This window comes from Ruditapes philippinarum, unplaced genomic scaffold (assembly GCF_026571515.1).
Source record: "Ruditapes philippinarum isolate M1 unplaced genomic scaffold, ASM2657151v2 ctg4064_1_1_1_1, whole genome shotgun sequence".
NCBI lineage: Eukaryota > Metazoa > Mollusca > Bivalvia > Venerida > Veneridae > Ruditapes > Ruditapes philippinarum.
In genome coordinates, this window is record NW_026857025.1 from 102,501 (window position 1) to 126,398 (window position 23,898).

At 33.4% G+C, this 23,898-nt stretch overlaps 1 protein-coding gene across 2 annotated transcripts; it reads left to right on the forward strand.

The window, feature by feature from the left end:
* Positions 1-11,045: 11,045 nt before the first annotated feature.
* LOC132748504 (transmembrane protein 45B-like) lies at positions 11,046-23,548 on the forward strand. 2 transcript variants are annotated; one of them, XM_060738155.1, is made up of 8 exons: positions 11,046-11,190; positions 11,342-11,431; positions 15,635-15,761; positions 18,470-18,581; positions 19,209-19,404; positions 20,804-20,875; positions 21,506-21,669; positions 22,196-23,548. In XM_060738155.1, exons 3-8 carry the CDS (start codon positions 15,669-15,671, stop codon positions 22,459-22,461), a joined length of 903 nt encoding a protein of 300 aa, XP_060594138.1. In that variant the 5' UTR covers positions 11,046-11,190; positions 11,342-11,431; positions 15,635-15,668; the 3' UTR covers positions 22,462-23,548. The 2 variants fall into 2 exon arrangements, with proteins under 2 accessions (XP_060594138.1, XP_060594137.1); XM_060738154.1 differs by having other exon boundaries at positions 11,046-11,431.
* Positions 23,549-23,898: the final 350 nt, after the last annotated feature.

Consider the following 23,898-nt stretch of genomic DNA (forward strand, 5'->3'; position numbering starts at 1 on the left):
TATGCACTGCAGATTTATCTCCCTTTTTATTCTCATTTTAAAATTATACTAAGTAAAACATGTTGCACCTTAAATACTTTAGTCATAGTCAAGTAAGTTAAAGTTTAGTTTAAAACATGATTCAATTGGTTAGTGTTCTAATAAGATATGTGAAAACTAGCACTTTCAAGTTTCAACAATTAATTAAAAATATACTTATTTGATATAAATATTCTCAGACTTGATCTGAAACTCTTGTGAACTTCAGTTTATATGTATTAATTTATACATTTACATTATTAGGAAAGAGGCAGAAAAATGACATTGGCTTCTTTGCATTTTGGCAATTTGTTCAGTATTTAGGAACTCAAGAAAAAAAACTACTTTATTTACATTTTGCTACCTTTAACACAAATAACTTCCTATTCAGCTCTATTTTCTGTAAGTGATAAGCATCATACATGTTTTGAATCTATAATTACAAGACGATACAACACAATTTGACATGTTTACCCTCTGTGCCAAAAATACTATTCATTTATGTGATGGTGATGGTGTTGGTAGTGGTAGTTTTCAGTTTAGATCACGGCAGGTAAGCCACATTTACCAGAGCACAGTTCAGTCACCGCATCGCATTCATTTGGCTTAATTACGAAAGACCGGTGGGGGAAATTACAACTTCATGAATTCACGAATTCAACTCGTGAATTCACGATTTCAACTTCACGAATGAAATCGTGATTTCGTGAAGATGAAATCGGAATTCATGATACCGAAATGTCCCCACCGGTCTTTCGTACTAAATGCACAATCTAGTGTATTGTACTTTTAAGAGAAACCCTGATATAATTACATTGATTTGATAACTACGATACGTCTACAATCATCAAATAAATTTAGTTTATGAAAGGATATTAGTTTATCTTTAATGAATAGTTTTTTTGTTTGTTTTCAGTCAATATTTTTATTTGTTTCGCGTGACCAAATCTTGTCTAGCAAAGTACATGCCCGCATGCGAGCTAAGATGTCTAATCCAGAATTGTTGACCTTTGATAAATAAAGTAGTCGGTGTTTAATAGATGGTAGTGTTTACAAGTTGTCAACGCAAATAATTGTGTTTTACGTAAGTGACCATTAACTTAAATAGTTCAATCTATAACATACGGAAACGTTGAATGGCCTTCATTAAGTGTGATTATGCACTGGGACTCGACGCAGTGTTGGGATAGTGTAAAAAAGTAATTCTAGAAAAAATATAAACTGTATATATAATAAAAAGTCCATATCTTATATATACAGTATATATTTTTCTAGAATTATTTTTACATTACCCAAACACTGTGTCGAGTCCCTGTGTACAACGACTGAGTTTTGTTCGATTTGATGCTTTAACACAATTAATTTATTAATTCTCAAATACAAGACCATTTTTTGTCATCTTTGTTTTTTTTTCTCAAAATGTTTTTATTGTCTGCGCGATTTTTTTCTTACAAAAAGACAAAAGGCGAAAATATACCTTTTCGCCCTGACAAGCATATCGAGAAAAGGTCATCGAAATAATTTTTGTTTTCTTAATTTTTGTTAAAAAAATAAATTGATTTGTGTTAAACATGCAATCAAATCGGACAAAAATCAGTTATTTTACACCTCATGATCTCATTTAATGGAGACCCTTTATCGTTTCCGTAATAACACAAACTTTTCGTGTTAAAATCAGTCTGTAGTACATAGGGTAAAGCAAACGTATTTCGCAATGGCAAGCCGTTGTCAATTGCGCAACCTCAAAAACAAACAAAAAATGGGGAAACATGTTTTATCTTGTGTGACAGAAAAACGTAAATTGTTTGGAAAAAAAAGTCATGTGAACGATGACTCACTCAACAAAATCTGACTAAAAGACTAAGTTAGGTACTTGAAAATGACAACATAATTACATTTGGTTTAAGAGATAAAGATAAGTTCAAACTCTTGCAGTCGTTGAGAAATATATATTTTCAAATCTAAATACGACGGAGCTCCTGTATGCTTAGCTCAATACACACATTAACAATACACAATCGAGACATCACAAATGTTGATAAAAATCCGGAGGAAAGGTGATCCCTCGGATTTATTAATCACAACAAAACAACGGTTTGATTGAGTCTGTACACGAGGGATAGAGAATATGTGCAACATCCATCACGCCCATAGCACCGGTGGTACCTTATTTTCAACACTTAAAAATGCTAGAATCAATGACCACTAAGGACCCCCCCCCCCCCCCAAAAAAAAAAAAAAAAAAAAAAAAAAAAAAAGCTTTTGTGTTTTTTTTGCTTGTTATTTAGGTTTTACGTCGCACCAACACAGTATTGTCATATGGTGAATCTCCAACTTTACTGGTGGAGGAACACATCAGGTGCTCATAAATTCAGACAAGAACGGGCATCCGAGTAGAACCACGGTAGAGTTATAATTACCCTCTCCCTATAACACGCCCGTTTAACTCACAACGAGTGAAAAATGTCCATCGGTAAAAATGTTGTGAGCAACTTCCGTTCCTCGTTGTGAGCGCCCATCTATGGCGAGTGACACGATAAACAAGGAGAGTTTTTCATATTTTTTGAAGATTACAGACATTTATGTAAAAATATCGGAATGCAGTTAGCTAGCGATGTGTTTTTCGAGTATGCACATGTAAAGATATTGCCTGTTGGTGGACAATTTAATGGAAATACCGTATGACGCAGTCATTCGGGGTAGCTGGAAAACTGGAGACAACTTCTCTTTGGACCTAATTTAACATTGAAAACGTCGATTCTGGTGACGTTTTGTGCATACTAACCTAAAACAGATGCCCACAAGTCTTCAGCGTAAATTATTATCTGAAAGTCTTCGTAGAAACGAAGATATACTATTTTTTGCTTTAATCTTCGTTGTGAGCACCAAAACCTCGTTGTGAGCAAGATAAGCGCAGTGCTTGTCTGATTTTAATATGTAATTCAGATGGTGTAAATATAATTTTCAATCTACCACAGCAATTAAAACGTTTTTGCACAGCAGCATTTCTTTGCAAGACGTTGTGCATACCCCAAAGGGAGGCATATTAGTTTTGAACTGTCCGTCTGTCAGTCCGTCAATCTGTCCGAAAACTTTAACATTGGCCATAATTTCCTTATTAGTAAACGGATTTGATTCATATTTGAACACAACATCCCTTAGCACCTTCCTACGGACCTGTATTTTTTAACCTTGACCCTGAATGGCCTTTACCTTGAAGGTCAAATTGCCCAAAAACATTTAAGATTGGCCATAATGTCCTGGCATAATGTTTAGGCACAACACATCTTTGGACAAGGCCTTTCAACTATCCTATATTCTTTTGACCTTGACCCCTGGATGACCTTCACCTTGAAGGTCAAATTGTCCAAAAACTTAAAAATTTGTCATAACTTCCTTATTAATATACGGATTCTACTCATATTTTGAAACAACACCCCTTTTGGCAAACTGATCTGTATTTATTTTTACCTTGTACCGTGAATGACCTTCTAGAACATCCAAAAACTTTAACATTGGTCATAACTTCTTTATAAGTAAGTGGAATTAATTCATATTTGGACACAATGCCCCTTTGGACAAGACCTTCCAACTTACCTATATTTATTTCACCTTGACCTTGAATAACCTTCACATTGAAGATCTAATTGTCCAAAAACAAATAATCTATCTGGTCCATAAATCAAAGGACAAAGCACCACTTCAAGGGCATTGTCAACTTACCGTGATATTTCTTGTTTTACATAACTTGGTCAGTCTTCAGCTCAGGATAAACACATGTATGTGAAATTGTTGAAATATTCATAAACACCCCGTGATGTTCACTCGTGCCACACTAGAGTATACGAAATAAAATACATGTACCTGATTTACCTCCACTAATTAGTTCTTCTGTTAATCTGATGACTTGTGAATATGAAGAATAATTTTCAAAAAAAGAAAAAGAAAAACTATTGCAAAGAAAAACTATTGTACAAAAACGTTCTGATTGCTTTTGGTAGATTAAAAAATTGAATTCTTGCCATTTGAATTACATATTAAAACCAGACAATCGCTGCACTTGTCTTGCTCACAACGAGGTTATGGTGCTCACAACGAGAATTAAAGCAAAAAAGAGTATATCTTCGTTTCTACGAATATTTTCAGATAATAATTTACGCTGAAGACTTGTGGGCATCTGTTTTAGGTTGCAATGCACAAAACGTCACAAGAATCGACGTTTTCAATGTTAAATCAGGTCCAAAGAGGAGTTGTCTCCAGTTTTCCAGCTATCCCGAGTGACTGCGTCGCACGGTATTTCCATCAAATTGTCCGCCAACAGGCAATATCTTTACATGTGCATACTCGGAAAACACATCGCTAGCTAACTGCATTCCGATATTTTTACATGAATGTCTGTAATCTTCACAAATTATGAAAAACTCACCTTGTTTATCGTGTCACTCGTCATAGATGGGTGCTCACAACGAGGAACGGAAGTTGCTCACAACATTTTTACCGATGGACATTTTACACTCGTTGTGAGTTAAACGGGCGTGCTATAATAGAAGTACGAGTGTTTACGTAAATCATGACATAAAGTTTATACAACGTGGTAACATAACCAAAATAAATGATTTTAGATTTTTAAAGAAAGGAAATGCGGAATGTTAGAAACAAACATTTAAATATTAAAGGAGGTATAAAAAGTCTAAAAAGCATAAAATTCAAATACATTTACCTTACATAGATTAAGTTAAGTACTCAAAACGTAACAAAACTGCAAAGAATAATAATTATGTTCAGAATTATATTGAAAATCCATTTGAGCCGTGCCATGAAAAAACCAACATAGTGTGTTTGCGACCAGCATGGATCCATACCAGCCTGCGCATCCGCGCAGTCTGATAAGGATCCATGCTGTTCGCTATCAGTTTCTCTTCTTGTAATAGGGTTTGTAAGCGAACAGCATGGATCCTCATCAGACTGCGCAGATGCGCAAATAAGCAGGCAGGTTTGGATTCATGTTGGTCGCATTCACACTATGTTGGTTTTGTCATTACGGCTTATTTTTGTTTGATTCGAGGCCAATTCTCTGATCGTTTTGCACAATAAAAATAATAAACTATGGAAAAACCAGTTGATAGAATGATCTAAGAAACCGCACACAAGTTATTGGTCAAGACCTACATCAAAAAGTAACACATTTCAAAAAGAAAATATTTCCTGTCCCGTCGTGTCGAAAAAACTCCCTTTAATAATGATGATGATATTTTATTTTCTGTGTATTCTTATGAGCCGAATTGTCACTTTAAATGGTGGTTTACGACATTGATATTGGTTTACGACATGGGTATTGGTTTACGACATAGTCATTATCTCAGACACCAACTCTCAACTTTATTGAACCACCGCCCTCATGTTTACACCATGATAATTTGACACATGGTAAATTTCACATGGACTAGCGGCAGCATTAAGTAAAACCTGTTCTATCTCTTTAATATTAAATTGTTTTGAATTCCATGCCAAAGTTCTGACATTACTGCAAACCATTAGTCTTTTCTTTGACAAATATATGAGTCATGCCATGACAAAAACAACATAGTGCGTTTGCGACCAGCATGGATCAGCTGTTCGCTGTCAGTTTCTCTACTTGTAATAGGGTTTGTAGGCGAACAGCATGGGTCCTGATCAGACTGCGCGGATGCTGGTCGCAAACGCACTATGTTGGTTTTGTCATGGCGCGGCTCATATGTAAGATGATGAACTATGAAGTTATCTGTTCTGTTAAAAACAGAACACAATGTGTTATACATGTCACAGGGTGGCACAAATGTGCAGCTTGACCGGGTTTTGAACACGGGTCCCTCGGAATACCGTTCCTAGCCTTTATCGACTGAGCTCTCCGTCGGCTAACACATCATCTCTCCGTGACATACTTCCCCGGCTATATTGAAATTCGTTCTCGAATTTCTAATCAGTACAGAGAAAATACAAACTCTGAACTATATTCAGTCACGGCCCCCTGTTGGGCGCCAAATGTCACAGGGTGAGGAAAAAGTGCAGCCTGACCAGATCTCGAACCCGGAACCCTCAGAATACTGTGCCCTGGCTCTACTGACTGAGCTATCTATTCGCTTGTACATCTTCACCACTTATTAGTGAAAAGCTCTGATTAGTGACGTACACATTAGTTAAGGTCAGTTAAGCCAAAGTCAATAGTTCAAAAATTATAGATGCTTAACTATTAACCGGTTGAATTTTTTTAAAGTGACTTTATGTTATTTTTTTTCGCTGCCATGTTAATGTAAATTTATTTCAAACGATTCATTTTTATAATGGTGACTGACCAATAATTACTCATAAAAAGACTGCGCAAACTCTTTTTTAAAAATTGCACGTTAACGCCTCATGTTCGTGGATCATTTGGATTATTTATTATATTTGCATAGAAAAATATTATTTGAAAACAATTATGACAAAATGTTAAGTTATTTTGACTTTTACCAGTGTATTCAGCATTTAAGTTTTTAAACTGTTCATATTTAAAATTTAATCACGCACCAGTGACTACAAAGATGTGCAAATTCGCCTGGCTCTATACTGAATGGCAAAAGCTAATAACTATTGATCCCACAGGTGAAAGGTTAAATAAAAAAGATCAGTTCATATCATTATCAATTATAAATGACAAACATAAATCATACAGAGATTTAACCTCATGGCGATCGATCATCAATGTGCGTTAAGAAACGGTCTAGTTAATTAATGAACACAAGGAACATTATTTCATCAAACAAGAAAATCAGTGAATCGATCGCTCGTCTCCAAGAAACAATCTAAACAAATAAAGAAACTATTAACAAAATATGCCTATAATTTCCTTTTAGATACACTGTGAACTTGGTATGTCAGAAATATATTTTTTTTTGTCACACGAGATTAGCCGTCTCGTATCTAAGAGCTACGATCTGTTTTGATTTAAATTATTTAGCATCACTGTTTAAATGATTAACAAGAAGTTAATCGATTTATTTACGAGGTTCATGTTTATTTATGCTTTCAAACCAGGCTTTCAAATACAAAAAAACTATACGTGAATATTATATATTTGTCATGATAACGTTAATATAAGTTTAAAAGTGTAATTAATTTAAAATTACAAAATTTTATAATACTTTAAGATGTAATCTATATTGTCATATTCCTAATTGTCGGTCAAGAGGTCATAGGTTTGAGCCCAGGTCACAAAACGCATTTCTTGCATGATACTGTTCCGATTCAATTTGAAACGTGAAGCGGACTTCGAAATTAACGCTATTTCCTCACAATCTGACCTCAGAATGTAAGAATATTTAAGAGCTGATTTTCATCAGATTGACGTGATAAAAAAATCGAGCTCATATTTAAGGGAAAAAATCAATTGTAAAGTAATGCACGGTTCAAATATGCAGGAATATAATTACGAAGACCGATATTGATTAATTACAAGGCATTTGAACGATAAACCGTGCATTTTTATACTTTATTAATTAACTTTTCATTATTAATCACGTTTTCACTTCAAATGTAAGGCTAATATGAAGTTCAGCACGGCATTATGAACATAAAACAAGGCCATTATGCAAAAAGCACGGCCTTTATGAGAAAACACGGCTAGTATGAGACTTGAGACTTTTGATTGGCTCTTAAGCTCGGCCATTATGAAAATCATTTTTTTTGCATTGAAAAAAAATCTCCATTTTAAATTGCTGCACGGTAGGTTTCCGAGACATTTTTAAAACTTGAATCTCATTTGCAATACAACAACGGAATTTCACATTAGTTATTTTTTGTTCACTATATCATTAATTTTATTTAGCTTATGTGTAGTTAATTAATAAAATTGTCAATAATTAAGTGTTTTCATAACTGCCTTGTTATTCGGCTTTAGACTGTCATATTAGCCTTCGGCCTTTGGCCTCAGGCTTATATGCCTGTCTTCAGCCAAATAACAAGGCAGTTATGAAAACACTTAATTATTAACATTACAATAATACATAGAGGATATTGAACGAATGTAGGTTCAGTACTAAAGTTATTGAACGAGTTGAATAAAATTATATTATGCGAGCCTCTGGCGAGTAAAATATTACTTTAATCAACGTGTTATATAATTCAGTAATGAACCTACACGAATATAATATTCTATTTATCACATACCCAATATAAAGACTGTTTACAGTGGGAAAGAAACATTTTTAGTCCCAAACTCGGTCCACATCGTGCGCAGCTGGAGTGTTTGGTACCCCTGTGGATGTCTGAGCGGCTTAAGAACCATTTGAGCCGCGTCACGACAAAACCAACATAGTGGGTTTGCGACCAGCATGGAAACAAACCAGCATGCGCATCCGCGCAGTCTGATCAGGATCCATGTTTTTCGCTATCAGTTTCTCTACTTGTAATAGGGTTTGTAAGCGAACAGCATGGATTCTGATCAGACTGCGCGGATGCGCAGGCTGGTCTGGATCAATGCTGGTCGCAAACGCATCACGTTGATTTTGTCATGACGCGGCTCATTTCATATGTGGAATAAGTTTTAGTGACACTTGTGACATAAAATTGGTTTTAGTTGTTTTGATTTTTAAGCGTTTCGTGTCCTAAAAATAGACCCGCCTACGAAAGTAATGGAAATTCTATTGTTTCGCAACGATGGGTCTATTACAAAACTATAGACCCTTGATAAACAAACCTTTTGGCCTTGAATAGATGGTAGTGTTTGCAAATGGTCAAAGTAAATAATTGTCTTTTACATTACTTTTATTGTTTAATGTGGATCAGTGAATCTGTGAACAATTGTTCATGTTGAGACCAGTAAAAGTTTATAAAGAACACATAAATTTCATTAGGGCAACCGTTGCGCAACCTTAAAATAGAAAATTTTTGCAAAGTCGACAACAAGCTTAGGTTGAAATCTTGCTATATTAAGTTCTTGTTGGCCGAGAAAGATTTGATAATTTGTAAAGAAAAGCTTTATGTCTTTAAAATTTCACAACAAGCTTCTCCCTTTGGTAACGTACTGTTCTCACGTAAAGCAAAAACTTCAAAATCTCTTTTTTTCTACTTTTAGAAAAAAAGTCGTGCATTAATATGTTACAGTCATGACGACGTTAACAAAAATGTGGTGGTGTTGGTAGTTTTCACACCGGATCACGACAATTAGCCACATTGAATTCACAAGCGCACAGTTCAACCACCGCATCGTTTCTGGACAGGCTGTCAAGCAGTTTAACAATACTAGTTGCCTTCACTTTCGGAAGGAACTGAAACTTATGTACATGCCAGAGCAGAGGTACAGTGCGAATGACCTTAGAAGGATTTCATGACCAATCCCAAATAAAGTGACATGCGCCGTCCGGGAATCGAACCCCGATCGCCCGATTCACAGTCCATCGCTTTACCTACTAAGTTAACCGGACGGCTCGTTAACAAAAAAAATGTCACGTGCTGGTAAATATACCACTGTTAGATAATTATAAAAACGTTTTATTTAAAAATTATAATTTCATAAACAATCGTATATATTAAAATATCTGTATAAAAATCACACATTTTAACTTAAACTTAAATATAATATTAAACTTTTATACAATTTATTGTTTGTATAATATAATTTTTCAGTTTTTTATTAGATTTACATGTATTTTGTTTGTGTATACAATAAAAAACAAACAACAAAGACTCTACGATTCGCAACTGTCCCTTCAATATTTTTTCGACTTAAAGGGTAACCATGGGGAATGGCGGCATGAAATCAAAGTGTAAAATCCCCGTCCATGATATAAGTTATGCTTTTTTTAATGCTATCAAGACCGCTCGATTGACAAAGCGGCGCTTGAATAAAAGGTAAAACGACCGTTTTCTCCAACATTGCTTAGGGGTTGGGTCGGGTTATAATTAACTGCATCGTCGGATACCCACAGCCGAACCATTAACCTTCATAGTCATTATATGTGAAACATGCTTGTAATTGTTGTATACAAGTTAAACAGAGTTTGTCGGACTCTGCAGGGAGTTGATTGACGTTCAATACAATAAATGTTCACAAAGAATGTTTTTTTCTTCTAAAAAGAAATTATGGAAATCGATCTTTCTTTAGAGAAATTATTATCGATCAAATGTTTAAATCTTTAACCTTTACTCTCCTGCCGACAATTGAATATACCCCATCCAAAGTGTCCTAAATTCACCCCTATAATTATGTTTAACCATATTCAGTATAATTATGCTTAAAGATATACTATGCACATTCTTGAGTAAAATATTTTAATCACAGATATTTTTAAAATCTATTAATTTCTTACTGAATATGTCTAATTTGAATAAAAATGAATAATAGAATGAATATATTATGTACGGGAAACTGTGTTCCCTTTTCTTAGTCAAGTAAATTTGGTCTTGAAAAAAAAAAAAAAAAAAAAAAAAAAAAAAAAAAAAAAAAAAAACAGAAAAAATGCATTTTTTAATGACACCATATATTCACATTGTGACCACCTATAGTGTGTAGAATTTTTAACATAAAATAACTACTTTGTGAGAAGTCAAAACATGCTTATTTTATACTAGTACGTATTTAGAAATATACCGTGAAGCAATTATCAATATTTTCTACTATCAAATTTGAGCATAATATATCTTCAACTATGTATTAATTTAGCATCGCATACAGTGTTATAGCAACACCAGCTACTTTTTCACTTGCAGGCGGTATATTTATTCAAGGTTGTTTAACAAAACTATTTCTTAATTAAATGGTAGCGACATTCCATGCCGGAAACCGCTATCGGAAACACATAATCGATACCGATATATTATTGGTTATTCCGTAAAATCGTTACGTATTTAGAAAATACCGTGAAGCAAATTATCAATATTTTCTACTATCAAATTTGAGCATAATATATCTTCAACTATGTATTAATTTAGCATCGCATACAGTGTTATAGCAACACCAGCTACTTTTTCACTTGCAGGCGGTATATTTATTCAAGGTTGTTTAACAAAACTATTTCTTAATTAAATGGTAGCGACATTCCATGCCGGAAACCGCTATCGGAAACACATAATCGATACCGATATATTATTGGTATTCCGTAAATCGTCGTCCTGATTTTAGTCGGAATTATTGTGTGGTCAAATTATGTGACATCAGTGCGTATATTTATTTACTGTACTATTAAAATATTTGACGACCATTTGAACAGTTAAATTTAATTAAATTTATCTGTGATTTTTGTATGTGTGTTAATTACTATACATTTTGAAATTATCGTATATTTTTCTTTTCTATTTTATTTTGAAGAATCATTTTGGATAATAACTGCGTATCAGGGAAGGGTTCGAATTATAAAGGGCTCATACGGTTTTCGGAATTTCCAAGTATTAAAAGGAAGTAAGATTTACTTATTTACATATTTTGTATATTTTTCACTCTTAAATAAAAAAATAATTAGTAATTCCGAATATTTTTAAATCAATTAAAGCCACATTATGCCTCAGAAATAAATATTTATTTTTTTAAGTTTTTTTTAGAAAAGACAAACATGAATTTTGTAATGTTTAAATAATGGTTTTAAAGAAATATTAGAACTTTTTACCTAAAAATGTTGAGATAAATGTGAAATAATTTTTCACAAAAGAAACAAAATTAAAACAAAGGGCTCTGTAATTGGCCAATGAATAACTTTTTTACCTCCTTATAAAATATTTTTCTCGGATTTATGGACTTGTTTTTACTCTTTTTATTAACAATATTTCTGATTTACTTCGCTTTACCTAACTTTTGGCTATAAATAAATCATGTAATCTCGCATATATATGTTTGTCTATACTTTTTAAAAACAATATCTTCAAAATATCTTATATTTGATACCTTTTTCTGTTATAAATAGTGAATTATGCACTTGAACAATTTTTATATCAATTTAAAGAGGGAATTTTTTCTCGATTTTCAAATATTTAATTTTTACATTTTTATACATCATTCGGTAATTTTATAACCATCATCAGTTAATAATTTAACGACATTACTTCATGAAATAATGATGCTTTATGAAATGTACGGTCCTAATAAATCTAAATCGGGGAATATCGGCACGAGTCGGGGTAATATCGTGAACAACCAGTAGCCGCTCGACAGATTCCGTAAACTTATATTTTTTTTGTCACGTGAGAGTGTCTTTTCCACTGAGACGAGAGAAATTACAAACACGTACATTTTCTTTGATGTGCGTAATAATAGTAGATTTGTTTTACAAAATACATTTGACAAACAAATCGGCATTAAAGTACACCGATGACAATTATATTCGGAAATGCGCATGCCTAGTAAATAACTGTATCTAGAGTCGGTCAAAAAGAATGTCGCTGATAAGGAAGAATTGCACTGGCTTCTCTCTTCAACTCGATACGTTCAGTCGTTGAGAAGGCACAGGACATCGACAGATGATTGCAGAACCAATGCTACGTGTAAGACGGCAAGTTCTCATGTTTTCTACAGCTCGGGGTTACCTTTAAGGCGGCACGACTTGAAGTTAATAGCCAGTATCCTGACTTAAGCAGAGGGGAGAGGCCCTACACAGTAGGCACAGTCGACGAGGATGGTGTACTAGGGTGTTTGAGCCCCTAGTACGAATGACGGCTTGTAATGCACGCCCTTTGCTTGGCACCAACAGCCCTTTCAAGCGTTACCTCCTTTCATTATTGTCCCTGATTATTGTACATTTAGGTTCTCATTGACCGCAGTACAGTGACCTACTTTTGGTTAAAAATTCATATCTTTGGCTATTACTCGGAAGTAAATTATCACCACGTTTTGCTTCAAAATTACTCTAACAAGGCATGAATGGTGACATGTACGGGTCGACAGCGAAAGCCGCTTTTTGTGCCTTAACGAGCGGATGGACCATCATTTAACATAGACTACATACGCACGCACACACTTACATACATACGTACGTACGTACGTACGTACGTACGACATACATACATACATACATACATACATACATAATTTGCACTGGAATTTCTAATTCGATTACGGGTACAGGTAATTAAAAATTAAATTGTAATACTACATTGGAAAACAAAATGCATAACAACCGCAGTAAATGTTAAAACTCTATAAATAGAAGCACGTACTTTCATTGACAATATCAATCAAGTTCGTGATAGAACGGAAAGCATGCCACCATCAGGAAATTTATAAATCTATGAAAACACATACGACCTAAAAAATGTGCGGTCATCTTAAGGTATATGCTGCTTAAAGATAATGGACTTTTGTTTGTTTTGAGTGAATATGGATCCGATCTTTATGTAAAACAAACAATATCACACATCTTCGTTATACTGTAGCCTGGAAGAGATTCATGCACCACATCTTCCTTGTAAGACCAAAGAAAAAAAACTATAGTGAAAAATCTAAACTCAGTCGCTGCATCTCGGTGCCCTGCAAGATGAATTATAGTATATAAAAATAAACTTATACAGGAAAATACATACAGATATACAGTACGATTTAGATTGCAAAGATCAGAAAATACCACAGAACTTGCAGCCCTTTGATTATTTAATTGAATACAGAGGCATGCTACTTGAACATTTCGCTAAAACAGTTTTGTTTTACTTATCAAGTACTTTATTTATCAGTATAATTTGTTTTACTTGTTAGTTTAATTTTTACATTGCATTGCATTATAATAATAATAAGTACATTGGTATATAAAGTTACTTTCATTATATCAGTTTATTGTTGAAAGAGACCATTACCAGTTGAAATTGCTTTAAAAAATCTTTCCGCGCACTGTTATGTAAAATATATAAACAATGTACTTTTAGATAATAGGACATACGGTACTTCATACGGTACTTCATACGGTACTTCATACGGTACTACAATACGTTAGGCTTCTGTTATTGACATGTTTAACCCGTATACAAATATTTAAGTAAGATTAAACCACATTAACACCAATTAGATATAATCATAAACTACCAACACTTCATGGCAGTTAGTTTTATGGCGTTTAAAAGGATTTTTCCACACTTGCGGGAAGATCTGTCCTTTTATCTATTGATCAGTAGTGATATTGATATAGTAGTGAGCCTATACTTAGTGGAGCAACACAAAGTCCTTGAGTCCGGCTTCACTGCAGACATTGAAGGGTTTTATGCGTCTGTTTTATGTAGTTTATCGTCACCAAAGGAACAAGTGGTCGGATAGTGCTATAAAAGCCTACCCTATGTGCATTTAATTTTCTTTACATTGTAGTTTAGTACCTGACACAAAATCTTCTATTTTTACAGAATTGATTTTTTCCCACTGTAAATAAATCAACATGTTCCAATGATTGGTCATTTTAAATCGTGTACGTTGATGGTAATATGTGAACAGTATAACCGCATTTCTATTTTTTGAGCAACCCTTGTAAATGCTTCAAGGTTTTGCTTGCTTTTCGTGTTTAAAGTGGATTGGTCTACAATGGGCACGTGTCCCATAAAAAATTCAAATATTAACAAATAAATCACATATAGAAATGTATCACTTGGATATTCTTATGAAATATTTCTTAAAAGTAAAATGTTGGTAGGGTTCTTAGTAATTGAGTACATGTATGAGCATTCGAGTGACGCAAAATATTTTCTGTGTTCTAGAACAATTATTATCATCATTTTATTGATATGTAATATCAGATCACGTTTCTTACACTTATCAGGCTGGCCTGGATCCATGCTGGTCGCAAACGCACTATGTTGGTTTTGTCGTGACGCGGCTCATTTATAATTCTTCCGTAGTTTGTTGTCACTCATGATACTAAATACTATAAACATCATAACTATTCATGATATTATAGACCAATTCACTTTAAGTTTATGAGCTCAGCTCAAGGTTTGACTGGTCAATACTAAAGTTGTTAAAGGTGTTTGGTTATTTGCTTAAATTCTAACTATCCAGTTATACATGTTATATGAAAATACCGGTATATTGTATTAGAATATAAACAGCCACGTCTTTAAAATTTTAAGGCGGTGTACAGGATGGGACATTGGAAAATAATCTTTTAAAACACGTGCGCGCGTCTTTATTTTGACGTCCATGCAAATATTCACTATCAACTGCGCTCGTTTAAACTGTAATAAGAATTAATTCGTTTTAACTATGTTTTATGTTCTGTTATATTTTGTGATTTAAAATATGATTATGTTAGTTTATTGTTTTATTTTTCAATTAATTGCGATGTGATTGTGATGCGATGTGAGTGTGATATGATTATGATGTGATTGTAATATGATGATTGTGATATGATTATTGTCATATCATTGTGATGTGATTATAATAATGAGATTGTGATGTGATTGCGATGAAAGACCCAAGCTTATTTGAACTACCCTCGAGTAATTTTCTTTTAACTGAACTAGTAATTTTCATATAATCATAAAAACAATGTATATACATACACCAGCATGTTATAAACAGAACAGAGCATAGTATCACATTGCATTGAAATTATTATTTGGGATGCAGCAGTTTTGAGGATTTTCAAGTATTGACCATCCTGTGTCTATGACCATTTTTTCTTTCTTTTCTTGACAGAAAAAAAAACAGCAACAACCAAACAACATAAGTCATGGGCGACTTTGCGGCACACGTATTTGAAGGGGCTCTGTTCCTATGTATTTCTTTATGGTGGATATTCCATGTGTTTCGACAATACATTCAGGTAAGTAAAAATAAAATAAGATCAAATATAATAAGATAATGCTTAAGATTTTTAAATATACGCTTTTATGTGAATTTGATGTAAATTTTCCTTTTATCCTATTATAATGTGATCTATTGATCAAAGATATTTGATAATGACTCCCATTAAAACTAGTAACACGTTATTTTTAATTTTGTTCATGCATATAATTAAAGTGACATTATATTTATTTTCCATTGCCAATAAGAGCTGAATTGACTTAATATTTCAAAAGATTAAATGGTGATCGACTAACAATTGACCGCGACCCCGCCAAGCGAAATGTTGAGAATTAACAAGTTAAAATGGCGGGGCGCGGAGCGAAACACGCTAATTAGCGCTTTGCGCCCCGGCGTTTTATTTCTTAAATCTCGCGTGGCGACCCCGCGGAGCGAAGTTTTATTTATTAAACTCCGCCCTGCGCCCCTGATAATAAGCGGGCTTTTGCTCCGCGCCTCCGCCTTTCTCGACTTTTCGCTTGGCGGGGTCGGGGGCGAAAACACGAATGGCACAAATCAGCCACTGTAAGATATGACAATTGCTTGTTTTTTCACTCTCTTATTAATACTGCAGGTTTGTAACGTCGCATTTCATTGGATAATCGAGACTTTTATGCCGTTTACTTTTTTATGATACTGCTAGTTTATAACGTGGAGCTTTTCCTTCGATAATAGTGACATTAAGATAATTTTATCTACATGGCTGCTGGCAATTTATGAGGAAATCTCACTTTTTCCTCTAGCGGCTCGGGTATTTCCAAACAATTGTGAATATACGGCCATATAAACTGTCAACAATCTTCATAACTAATATTATACTCTTGAATATTGTCACTTAAAGTGTTCCAAGACCCTCTATGCTTGATACTTATATTACAAATGTAAATAATCTGTTTATTCCAACATGATATACCTGACACAGTAACAGAACCATTACCTGCCATACTTACACTAACTTTATATGAAAATGCCCCAGACTATACCTTTCTGTAAATAAATAGCAATCGCAACTTCTTGGCCCATTCCATCAAACCAATCGCAACTACTCTGCCCTGTCCGTCAGATAAGGACCTCGAACACAATAGTATGAATACACAGAACGGATGCGGTATTTCGGTCTAACCTACGCTAAGAAAATAAACATGTAAACAAGTAGTAATTTAATGCTTGGAGTTGTTGACAAGTTTATTTCCAATATATGTAGAAAAAGTTCACCTAAAAAAAGTGAATTCATAGGAACACAAGCAAACAATACATTATTTATATATTTATTATTATGGTTGTAGAAACCGAATGTATAAAAAAACAACCTGTTGACATTTAGTCGGATTTGTTTAAAATGGAACATCAGTGGGCATACCTAAATTGCAAATTGTTGTCAGACATATTTTCAAGCATATGATTACCGGGAAACACATTAGATGTCAAATATATTCATTCGTTTTACATTATCTCTGTTTTTGTTTACACCTGAAACCACGTGGTAGAACTACTTTCAATCCGTATTGTTTCCTAGGTTATTATAGATAATAGCCGAGGCAGTTCCGAATGCCATCAACTTGAATAACTTTGTTATTATGAATAATAGCCGAGGATGTTCCGATTGATTAAATATCTGTCGGAATATGATACACACGAGATAGTCGTGATTATATTTCCTATCAATATTCTATTAGTTTGCAGTGATATGATCCGAGCCTTCACAACACCCAGTTTTATGTGTAATTGATGTTCTTGATATTTCCAACACCCGGATGTATGGATAATTAATGTATTTTGTAACATAGGAACTCGGGAACAGGACCGCAGATTGCTGCGCATATTCACGAACCTGTAAGGTCTTTAATCGATAAATTATGTTCATTCATTTTAAAACATAAACAATTGTTTAAAGGTGTAAAAGTGATTGAGTAGGTATAGAATGATATATGTTTTGCGCACATGTACATGTAATGACAAAATATAACCTATGTTACTTGTGCTTCTTCAATAAAGTTTTGTTAAGTCTTGTTTGTTCGTTGGAAAATAGAACAAAAACAGCAGAATATGACTTAAGTATCTTAGGAAAATGATACCACAAAATCATTGTATGACTTTAACATCTTTGGAAAATAGAACCACAAAAGCATTATGTGACTTAAATATCTTTGGAAAATAGAACCACAAAAGCATTATGTGACTAAAATATCTTAGGAAAATAGAACCACAAAAGCATTATATGGCTTAAATAACTTTGGAAAATAGAACCACAAAAGCATTATATGACTTAAATATCTTTGGAAAATAGAACCACAAAAGCATTATGTGACTTAAAATATCTTTGGAAAATAGAACCACAAAAGCATTATGTGACTAAAATATCTTTGGAAAATAGAACCACAAAAGCATTATATGGCGTAAATAACTTTGAAATGGAGGACCAAAACAGCATTATATCACTTTAATATAAGGAAAATAAACCAAAAGAAATCGTTAGTATGGCTTTAATATCTTAAATATCTTCTTATTGAAATGTCAGGTATCTTGGTTTTGAAGAAAATATGCAAGAATAAAACAAATTTACATGCATGCATCAGAAAACTGACATTTGTTTACCGTGTAATAAATGTAGTTTGATAGATTTCATCATATTATTCAAATGATTACAATGATCATGTATTAATTGTATTTTTTAAATATATTTTGCAGACGACACAATCTGGAAAACAGTACAAATCATATTTGTCATATCACGTGACAATAAAGGGGAAACAAATACCGTTCGAGTCTCTATTTTTCAAAACGTTTTGTCCATTTATAGGTGAGTTGAATTCTGCAGTGTCCAAATGTTAAAGTTTGTTTGTACCCGGGAATAGATTTGAAAACCCGCATTTGCCGAGTTCTCGAGTATATTGGGAACATGTCCGCAAAATTACTTTATTGCCAAACGCCTCTTTAAAATGTCAGACACGAAGAAATTTGTTCTGTTAACCATTTAGCTATGAATGATATTGATAACTATAATTATATATCTAATCTTAAACGTTTCAATGATTAAAACGACTGTTTGACAACACAATATTTATTGCAAGCTGTTATTTTCAATCAGAAATAATACATATACATATTTCATTACGCATATAAAACAGGCACGTAAACTGATTTCGAAAGAACCTGTCCACTTTTTTATCGTAGAATATTTTTTCCCATTACTTTCAGCGCATATGTAAATTACAACATTGTAATATTCATTGTACTATTCTGTACGATGCTTTACGGTTGTTGTTGGTTTTCTTACTATACATTAAAAATGCCAATTGTTGTAAATTTTAATACTGTTAAGAAATGATTGTACATGTTGTATGTACTGTATGTTCTGCTCTTCATAAATGGAGGAAGCCAAAGAATCAATTAAAGTCACGTGGTTTTGTTTGTTCATTTCAAACAGGTTTGGTGACAGATCTTTTTAACGAGCACTGGACGTTTGTTGACAAGGAGAATCATTTTATACACATCGTAGGTCTTCAGCATATAGTTATACATTCATTATTTGTACTACATGGCATATCAGACCTGATGGAATACTATAAACTACCGGCGATCAAGGGCATGAAATATTTCACATTTTCTATGGCATTATTCTGGTAAGTATAACATCCTTATCACAAAACCGCGCCGCTTTTGCGATTCCGTAAAAATGTTTTCGTTTTGTTTCGTTCAAGGCCTTGATAATGGCCGTGTTGTCACTCTGGTATATAATTGCATGGCCGTGCAGATATTTTTACGTGACGTCATTTGCGTTATGTAAACATATTGTAAAGACGCGCTAAATGTTAGCGTTACAATATAGGCGCCTCGGTGAAAAATGATTCTTTTTCACTTTAAACAGTCTATAGTTTTGGTATGTGATAAATAGAATGTAATATTCGTGTAGGTTCATTACTAAAGTTAATAAAATAATGATTTGCTCGCCAGAGGTTCTACAACATAATTTATCAAACTTATTCAGTAAATTCAGTATTAAACCTACACTCATTCAATATCCTTTATATATCTCATTTATGTACTTTTCGCTATTCAGCACTTAACAATGACGATTCTATAGCATAATTAAAACTATTTAAACTAATAAGCGCCCACTGATCCGGATCATATGAAATCTTGTTGCGTTTTTAGCCTTTTTCGTATCTATTTAATATGCACCCATCATCGAGTCGTAGACCTTAAACGCTTTATAATCCAGCTTTATTTTACTGTATTTCAGATACGCTAAGTTCTAGGAATAAAACCTGTAATGTTACGTTTGGAATAAAGCCTACAGAATGCCACATCAAAAAGTCATTTTTTTCCTTCTTTGGTTAGATGGCGAAGGATATTTTTATTTTAGAGTTTACATTACATGATTGCAATGAAGGTTCAAAATTATATAACCATAAAATCATCATGCTGACATTTGTTTGTGGAATCCAATCTGAAATAATGAAAGTTTTCAAACATTGTCGATACTTGTTTCACATTGGGCTTTTTCAGGTTCTAGCAGAAGAAAAAACACAAAAAAAAAACACTGAAAACAGTTGTCACTAATTTCAACTATCTTTGAACTTAACATAGTCAACTGTCTTTAAACTTTAACATAGTTACTAACAGAAGTGTCTTTCAAATATTACTATTTGAAAGACCCTGCTTACAGCTATATAATTTTAGCACATACAGGAGCGTAGCTTTATATTGATTACACCTGAAATACTTCTTCAACCTCGGATGACTCGAACTACCAATATCTCGAAAAAATTTGGCCGGGCCCTTTGAGTTCGAGCGAACGAAGTTCGACTGTTGAATGATAAGGTTTTGCCAAACAATTCCTCCAGGAACGTCACAGAACAAACCATTGTAATTTAAACATTGCTATATGGAGCTCAAACGGGTTATTATTGCGTTTTCTGTTAATATCACAACATTTTTACATAGCTATATGGTTTGGTTAAACAAATTTCTGACCTTTTCAGCATAGTGAATTTTAATATTTTTGCTATATTTTGATAGGTTCAGCCTGGAGTTTTACTTCCATAGTGACCCGAACATGCACAAACCTCCGTTAGAAAATGAATTACATAGGTATGTTTTTTCTTTCTTTTTTTTTAAAAAAAAAAGGTTAATAATTTTTATACGTGTAGAATCTTTAGCATTACTTTATATTTTAGGTCTAAGTTTTTAAACTAATTGAATATTATGTCTATTGAATACTACTGCTACTCATGTGTGGACAAATTCTTGTTTGATATATAGTCTTACAGTCAATAAAATTTCTAATTTCATGCATTTTGGGTATGTATGAACTACTTAAGAATTTCATTGCCCTAGAATAAAAGGGGAACTACTTATGAGTCAAGGAAGCATGACCACTAAGTCATTTTCTCTTTTACTAAATCGGCATTTTGATTTCAGAATTATTATAGTCTTGTGACCAAAAATGGTCGCGAAAGAAATCAATACGCATCAACAATTAAGAAATAGATTTATATATGAATTATTTATGCACCTTCAAGTTGTATCGAATGGTTTGTTTAATTCTCACAGTTCAGATAAAATGGCAAAAGTGCGTTTTCCGATTTAATGGTAAATCAATAAGCAATAGAAAATGCTCACATTTTGTTGCCAGTCTATTGAGTGTTTAATAAACCGTATATTCAGACGATGAATGATTTATGTGACGCTCACGTGCTTTTAATTTGTAACTAAAAATAGACTTGGAATTCCTCTGACGGCGTTAGCAGGACTGGCTGTTTTAGTGGAGTGTTACCATAGGGATTTGATTCTGCCACAGATATTGCGCTGCCTCTGTACGCTAACCCTTGGGACCTGGTATATCTACTTGGCGAACGTGTTGTTTCTACCAACACCATTTCCAGGTATGCCATAACAGTTTAACAAACAATTTATTTATACACGTGCTTTTTCTGACAACTTGGTAAATATACGGGATAATTTCCTTACTTTTGAAGCGGACTCCACTGGAGGTTTCGGAGGTGGTTTTTTTTCAAGATTAATGTTCCATATGATGCTATTCTAGACAAAAAAAAACTTGTATGGAAAATTTCAGATCATTTCTTCACTCCGTTTTATACATAAAAAATATTCTTACTATGAAAATAAAGGGACACAAAAATAAAAGGCGTTACTCAAATCGGACTAAGACTATCGTAAAATACGACTTTCAATCTATATCTAAGTATATTCTGAATGATCTTTTGCACATCTATCTGCTTTATTGCCCAGATGATCTATGTAAGAAATTCAAATTTTATGTTTTTAGGCTTTTAGATCTCAGTGGAGTTCCTTTGAGATTAAGTTTCAGTGTCTTTTATTATTTTGATATATCAAATCTGTATACAAATTGCTCTGTTTTAAAGTTTTTTTGTTAAACTTTATTTTCAGGTCGTCTTCACAACCCTGCTTGGGATCAGCATGATGAAAGAAACGTTCATTTTATCGTAGCAGCGTTTGGTTTACATCTTATATTCAATATGATGTTCATGATGACGTCATTTGTTGTGATGTCAGTATGCTACAAGGTGCCCTGTCTCGAGCGATTGCTCGGTGGTCAGCGGAAAAACTATCATTATTCTTCACTACAGAACTTTGACAACACTGAAACGGGCTTCATGCCAGAGAAAGATAGTTTGATTCTAAATGAAGTGTAATATTATACACGTAGATATATATAAAACAATATTAGAAATCTAGATTTTTAAAATGTTACAAAAATATTTCACGCAAATTTCTGGATAGAACTGTCTTATTAATGATAGAGTTATCTGTATTGACGATTTTCTTGGCATTAATCTGCATATTCATGAAGATTAAGGACGTTATTGTATCACTCATCTTTCATTAATGAAGATTAAGAACGTTATTTTATCGTTCATCATCACCCTTCTGTCTATTTATAAATATTAAGGACGCTATTGTATCACTCATCTGTTCATTTATGAAGATAAAGGACGCTTTTGTATTGATCATTATCACTCATCTGTATATTTATGAAGATTCAGCACGCTATTGTATCACACATCTGTCCATTTATGAAGATAAAGGACGCTTTTGTATTGATCATTATCACTCATCTGTATATTTATGAAGATTCAGCACGCTATTGTATCACTCATCTGTCCATTTATGAAGATAAAGGACGCTTTTGTATTGATCATTATCACTCATCTGTATATTTATGAAGATTCAGCACGCTATTGTATCACTCCTTATCACTCATCTGTATATTTTAAAAGACGCTGTTGTATCACTCATCATTACTATATTTTGGACGAAGAGCTAATGTCCTCTTTATTTCAAACCATCAAATTTTGTCATTCAGACGTAGCTTTTGTTAAACCAAATACAATAAGGTGATGTTATTTAGACCCTGAAAGTGAAAACGAGGAACGACGGAGTACAATAGTGATTTGATATGGATATTTTGGACTCGGAAAATATAATCTTGACAAGATGGAGAACAACAGCGATTTGATATGGATTTTTTGGACTCTGGAAATAAAATCTAGACAAGATTTAGAGCAGTAGCGCTGATTTGATAATTGGACTCAAAAAGAAGTCAAACAAAAATAAAAAAAATGTCTCTGCAGAGGGGATAGACCTGTATTTTTACATTTTTAAAAATATTTATTATTCTAATAGCATAATTAAATTTACAAGATTGTTTTATATAATGATTTGTTGTGTACGTGGATATATTTATTGTATGAATGTCATGGCTTTATAATTGGTATTGTTCAACAACATGTTTACTTTTAAAATAAATATATGTTTTGCTATTGTCACTTTAACTAACGAGAAAACGCCCATGCTCCGTGTAAAGAACCATAAATAATAATAACAAATGACACATCTTGTACATGACAAATGGCGCATCTTGTACATGACAAATGGCGCATCTTGAACCATGACAAATGGCGCATCTTGTACATGACAAATGGCGCATCTTGAACCATGGCAAATGGCACATCTTGTACATGACAAATGGCATATCATGTACATGACAAAAGCACATCTTGTATTTACCAAATGGCACATCTTGAACAAAGTAAATGCCGCATTTGTAAATGACAGATGACGCATCTTGT

Coding starts and splice junctions, on each gene's coding strand:
- LOC132748504 (XM_060738154.1), top strand. CDS start 15,669: ATGGGCGACTTTGCGGCACACGTATTTGAAGGGGCTCTGTTCCTATGT. Junction 20,876..21,505: donor TTAGAAAATGAATTACATAG/GTATGTTTTTTC, acceptor AACTAAAAATAG/ACTTGGAATTCCTCTGACGG. Junction 21,670..22,195: donor TCTACCAACACCATTTCCAG/GTATGCCATAAC, acceptor CTTTATTTTCAG/GTCGTCTTCACAACCCTGCT.